Source organism: Planococcus citri, chromosome 4 (assembly GCF_950023065.1).
Source record: "Planococcus citri chromosome 4, ihPlaCitr1.1, whole genome shotgun sequence".
NCBI lineage: Eukaryota > Metazoa > Arthropoda > Insecta > Hemiptera > Pseudococcidae > Planococcus > Planococcus citri.
Genome location: NC_088680.1, coordinates 47,550,639 through 47,557,248, shown reverse-complemented (window position 1 = coordinate 47,557,248; position 6,610 = coordinate 47,550,639). Strand labels below are relative to the sequence as shown.

Genomic DNA, 6,610 nt, shown 5'->3' with positions numbered 1-6,610 from the left:
ATCATGAAGACTAGAAAGTATAGGAAACCGATTAGAATTGCAAAGAGGAACAGAAAATTACTCGTAATTTTTTAACAATATGCACGAGTCACCATTATGAGTATACAATCATCAGTGATGAAAAATAAATTGTCAGCTCCATTGATTGACTTTTGATTTTCTGCTAAAATTTCAATTCATTTTAATAGATCGCATGACAACACACATCTTCATTTCGCTACAAAAAATTCACTCCGACACACACTTTGCGAGAAATTAAAATATTTCAACGATGATGTTTTTTGACCAGTTTTAAAGAATTTTTACCCTAAAACAGGGCCGTGTTTTTTTATTGATGTTGAAAATAACGACTATCGAAAATGATTTTTTAAAGTTCGTGTATAATTAATTAGGTAGGTACCTATGTACCTATTATAGGTATGTACATTGTAGGCACGTAGACATGTATACGATTGCACATTGCAAACGAGATACATAGATAGATACATTAAATTACTGAACACTTATGTAAAATCTTATGTGATAGGCTAATACTTGAAAAATCTATATCTAATTGTGAAATGGGAAACATTTGAAGAGTGATATTCCAAAACTCGCTTTGTCCATTTTCACAACTTTTCAGGAGAGAGGAAAAACAGTTTCCCTTTAAACGGGTAAATTGGCTTTTTAGGCGAGTTTAGCACTTTATTTGGGTGGATTTATGATGTAGGAGTGTAGGTATACATTTCATCCACTAAATACTGCTGAAAAAAATTTCAATAAAAATGGAAAAAGCGCGTTTTGGAACATTATTTTTTTTTTTAAATTTTAGTGAATTGGCTATTTAGGTGAGTTTAAAACCTCATTTTGGTAGGTTGATGATGTAGGAATGTGAGTTAATAGTTAATACTTCATCTATCAGGTACCACTGAAAACTCAACTTTGATAAAAATGGACAAAGCGAGTTTTGGAATATCACTCTTCATTTCTATAAAATTTATTAACAATGGTGAATTCCCACATTTAAAATATTGTCTCCTTTCAGTTGTATTTCCTCCTCGTTTCTCAAACGTAGATTGTACTTCGTTGGAAAAATTCAAAACATTTTCTATCTACCGGGCTGAAGCCTTTACCCAACGAAGTCCTCAATCTTATTTCTCAATGCTTTAACTTCTGCATTATTGACCGAGACATCAACCGATTGCTTACCAGACGGTTCTCGGCCCGATTTGAATTGCTCGATTTTCCTTTTCAATTCTTTAGTAGCATCATCGTCTTCTTCATGCTTAACCGAATGTTTCTCAGACTCTTGTGTAGCTTCAATTGATTCTAGCTGTATTGGTCTTCTTCTAGAACGTTTCTTTGGATCATAAGGCGCCGCTTCCCGTCGAAAGTTAGGGGCTGGGGCAGTTGGTACAGGAGTGGTTTTTACAGGCGCAGGGACGATTACAGGAGGAGACGGTGGTGGGGAGACATCTATATCGTCGTTGACGGTGAATAAATCTGAAATCATTAGGGGGTCAATTTCTAAGAAATGTTGGTTGAAGAAAGGGATTTTCTTCTTTAATTCTTTCGTAAGACAGCAATACGTGTATCCTAAATTTTTGTTTTTTTGATTCATATAAGGTAAAACATATTCTTCGCAACTGTGCTCAGCGCACAAAGGATCGTAGGTATCTGTATCGCCGGGAGCATGATTATGTATGACTACAACTATGCCGCCTTTAAAATTGACGCGTAAAAATTTCCATAAATAACGAGGATATCCTTGTTCTGTGTAATCGTGAACTCCAGAGTAAGTGTGAAGATTGTAGTTGCTCTGTAGGTAGGTATCAAGAGGGAAAAATGAGTGAGTAATATAGGTAAATTAAATTGAAATACACCAAAGTTATCGTATTTTTTGAGAAGGCTGAAGGCAAAAATATAGGTATAGATAAGTATATCGTACCTTTATCATTGTGGTTCTCAAAAAATCGTTGAGTTTTTTCCACGCATTGTCGGCTATGTTACTCCAAATGAGACTATAGTTCATTTCATTGAATGTGGCTAACTTCCAGTTGTATAAAATCATATCTTCATGTGAAACTAATTGAAATGGAATCAAGTAGCCTTCCCCATCGGTCTGTGAAATAGTGAAGTTTTTAACTAAAGTAAAGATATATCTATTCGACCGTTAGCCTGAACTAACAAGATAGGTAGTCGATAAAGTTTCAACTTTCAATGAAAAACTAAACATGTGTATGATCAATTAATCAATCAAGCTTTGATAAATATAATTGTTTAAAAATATGCAAAGTGACTCACTTTTTCCCCTTTATTTTCAAATTTCGATAACTGTTGTGATACAATAATTTTTGGAGGCTTGCCTGTTCGTGCTCGTTGTTGTTCATCAAATTTGTTAGCCATTACTTTGCGAAATTCCTAAAAAAAAAAAAAAAAAAAAAAACACACATACACATTACAAAGTTACTTTCAGAAATATTCCGAACAAGAAAACAAGAACGTTCTGTTTAGGTCTACTTCAATAAGAATGAAAAAATAATCTTGGATTTTCACCATATTTGGTAAGAACCTATTCATTTTCCTACCCGGATTCAAAATTCCAATTTCCAAAGTTTCAAGAATAATTGAAAGGTATTTTGATTACAAATATATTTACTTATGGTACTCAGGCAAAAATCATTTTTTCTTGAATTTCAAAAATTTGAACACAACCCCTCCAATTTAAAAAAAATTTCAAATACGACCCATCATATGTAGGTACCTACCAAACATGTCCTGCAAAATTTAGCATAGCATACCTTAGGTCTTTATCAAAATAAAATTCATACCAAATGATGTTTAGTAATCTCCTCGAGTTGTTGCTCAGGGTATATTTTGCTTGATATTTCATACAATTTATTTCTGTGCCTCAGCTCGTATTCTACGTGATAAATTCTTTTATCTAATTTATCGTAGCACGATGAGTACAAAGGATACTCCACTTTTTCATCTTTTTTCCTCTGAAAATGATTCGTAAATTTAATAATGAAAACATAAGTAGGTGCTCGAGTTTGAGCATAAAGCTCAGTACTTTTATTTTAATTTTGTAAGCTTTCGGAAATATTGACAAATAAACTAGGTAAGTAATAGATACTAATCTATTCTTTGATGTAAAGAATAAGAAGCGGAAATAGGTACTAAAATTATTAGGTATTAGCCTATACCAACCGGATTAAAAAGAGGACGTCTTATTATGAATCCATAACCGATATTATATTCTATTCTGTTGTCGTTACCACATGCATCACCACTTGGCCTGTTGAGAACTGTGAGTTTATTTGTACATTGTACTTCTTTACTAGCCTCTACTTCCAAAGAATTCTCTCGCGGGCATAGATAAGAAATGCTGCAATTTTCAAAAATATCAAATTGAAATTCAAGAAAAAAATACAAGTACCTATCTAGGTAATAAGAAAATTCTCAGACTTATAAATAGGTACCTAAAGGAAATCTGCACATGTACACGTGAATAACTTACGCCAAATCAAATTTTTCGAACGTGAACATCTCGTCATTATTAACCCTTTCTCTGGGAACAGCTGGGTACATGAGCTTGAATGGTCCTTGCATTATTAATGCAGGAAAAGTGTTCTTTTGAATTTGAGGTATTGTATCCATCACCTTTACCGCTGCAATAAAGACGAAAAATGTATTATTTAATGAAAAAAAATTCTACTCGCGTATCTAATTTCAAATTAAGGTGATTAATATGTAATTACTCGAATCGACGATCAAAATTGATGTAAAAACACAGAATAAATTCAAAAATTCTTTCATCCTGATTCGAAGCATGAAATTCTTGAAGCAAGTAGGTATAGTTATGGAGACTAAATGAACATGCAATTCAGGTAGATACCTAAGTGTATCACTAATTCTAAACCAAAAAATAGGCAGGTATGGTGCCTACTGAAAGACTTTGAATCTTGCCGAATTGATGATTCAGTTTATTTATTTAACAGCTACATGTATCGCCATATTCTTTGAACATTATACGACTACAGTTTAGTCATTCTTCTTTCCGTCATGAAGAAAAAACACCTGTGTGTAGGTATTTGATTTATTATAGTTTTCAAGCATACATGTTGCAATTGATTTCCAAATTTTGCATTAAAGATGCGTCATTTCTAGGCGCGTGGAAAAAATTGAAATTTGTGTGAGTAGGTTTAGAAAACCTTTCAATGGGATCACTTCCAACTTTACAGCTTTTGAAAAATATGTCGAAAACTTCCATTCCTAAATTCTTATAATTTTTAGATCTCCAGATGATGTCGAAAAATTTCCAAAAAGTTACGAAATTTAACCGGGGGGGGGGGGGGAGGGTGTAAATATCAGAGGAGAAAAAACCTTTCTGAAGAATAAATCAGGTACTTATCTATAGCTACAGCAATCAGATTTTACCGTTTTTGCACAACATTAAAATATTCTCAAAGTTGAAAGACTATACCTAGTGGAGTAATGATAAGTGAATCGACCCAACTCAATATTTTATTTTTTTGCACCCTCCACATTTGTGCTGGTAAAAAGTAAATTCAGAGCTCAATGTAGGTAAAGTGAAAGTTTTCAGCAGAAATACCCTATATAATTTTTAATCAACTTTTTTTCTAGCTTTTTTGACTTCAAAAATCAAGCTTGAAATTTTGAAAGTGAAAATGACTCATTACCTACTCTTTTTGCGATATAATTGAGCTAAATCTTAATTTAGGGTGCCTATCTTCACTTTGGCTGTACTGTAAGATGCGAAATTTTTTCAAGAAAAATATACTCACATGGAAACTTTTCAACTGGCACTTTCCAATTTGAATGAATCCAATTCACTAAGCTAGATTGAAAGACTATGTACCTACCTACATAAATTCTTGGACCAAAATTTAACTTTGGATTTTGGTAAATTTTTGAAAAATTAAAAACTTCAAGAAAGAGCTGTTTAAGGGCGACATTAAAAATTTTTCATTTTGCGAGCAGAATGCACCAGTGTGAATTATTTCTTCAATTCAATTATCACACATCAACAACTACTAAATTTGAGCCATTATGAACCCTCCTGCGAATTCCTCATTTCCTCCAGAATAAACTTCAAATCACTCTGGAATGGCCAAACATGAACTTGAGCACCTAACAGCTAGTTTTGCTCGGTGCTTATTGGATACTCTCTCAACCGTTTTAGGTTGTTACCTCGAAATTCCTTGAGCGCCGCAGAACTCAAAAGTGAATTGTTAATCAATAGTAGCCTAAATTCCAGAAAAAGAAAAAAAATCAAATTTTGATTTTTAAATTTTTTAGCGAGATATCGTGTGATGTGTCTACGATCACCCGATTCGAAAACAATTGCGATTCGACCTTTTTGGAGCTTTCAGTAAGTTTTAAAATTCCTTTAGAAGTTTCAAATATAGCTGTGAAGGGGCCAAAAATGAACTTATGGACGTATATAATTTCGATGAGTGCTCCTTTTGACCGTTCGAAAATTTATATAGGTACAGTATTTTTTTTTACTGTTTCTGGAAATCGCAAATTGGCGAAAAATTCACTTTTCTGGCACTCCTGGAATTTTGCGGATCGCAGTAATCAAGTGAAGCGATCGAAAGGGTGCTGATAATGAGTTGGAAAATCACCAGAGGCTCCAGAGTGGCCCAAAATTAGCAGCTGTTGATGTATGGAAGTTGAATTGAAAGAATTCACATTAGGCCACTTTACTCGAAAAAATTTATACCCAAGTATTTTACAAAAATGTTTCAAAATTGTCCTTAAAACAGCTTTTTTAAACTCTTTAAATTTTCAAAAAACTAAAAATCCAAGAATAAACCTGTCGATTTATCTGGAATTTTCACGATTTAGGGTCATAAAGGATTGAAGTTTAAGGTAAGATATCGCAATTTGAAATTGTTTTAAAATTTTGGCAGTAAATTGCGTTTTTGCAATCACCCCAGAAAAAATTGACTCGGGGTAATTTGCAAAAACAATTTTTTTTTCATTTTTGCACTTACCACAAATATTTTTTTGCCCTAAATAACTTGAAAATGGTTCGAAATTACAAAAAAAATAAACTTCCACAGTCACATGATGAGTTACACGTTAGAGAAGTGATTAACAGTTTTACAGAGTTTTAAAATTATTGCTCCTTTTTAACGTTTTACTAATATATTTGACGAAAAATGTATTTCTATGACGAGTTTTTCACATAAAAACATCAGAAATGAACAATAGTTGATTTTTTATTCATTTTAGCGAGTTTTAAAAAAAATTATTTTTCAACATTTTTTCACTTCTCTAAAATTTTTTTTGGGAAGTGGAAAAGTTATCGAATTTTTTACCGAATCAAGACCACGAATACATCAAAAGTTAGCAAATGACACGTAGAATACAGTGAGTGTGTTGAAAATGCAAAAAAATAAAAAAATATCGCCCACTTTTGCATTTACCCTAACATGGGGTAAATGCAAATGTCGATTTTCAAATTTTCAAATTGCAATTTTCTCCACGATTTGTGAACCAAATTGTACCAAAATTTTACCGTTGATAGAGAACCCCCTGAAGTATAAGTGGTACAAATTTCAGCGTCATCCATGCAATAGTCTTCTCACAGCGCCCTCTC

At 32.8% G+C, this 6,610-nt stretch overlaps 1 protein-coding gene across 1 annotated transcript; it reads right to left on the bottom strand.

The window, feature by feature from the left end:
* Window positions 1-362: 362 nt before the first annotated feature.
* Window positions 363-3,910, bottom strand: LOC135843725 (uncharacterized). The gene is made up of 7 exons (XM_065361693.1): window positions 3,741-3,910; window positions 3,500-3,650; window positions 3,190-3,367; window positions 2,811-2,981; window positions 2,284-2,400; window positions 1,928-2,101; window positions 363-1,798 (listed from the first exon to the last, which is right to left on the bottom strand). The coding sequence occupies exons 1-7, from the start codon at window positions 3,811-3,813 to the stop codon at window positions 1,109-1,111; spliced, it is 1,554 nt and encodes a 517-aa protein (XP_065217765.1). The 5' UTR covers window positions 3,814-3,910; the 3' UTR covers window positions 363-1,108.
* Window positions 3,911-6,610: the final 2,700 nt, after the last annotated feature.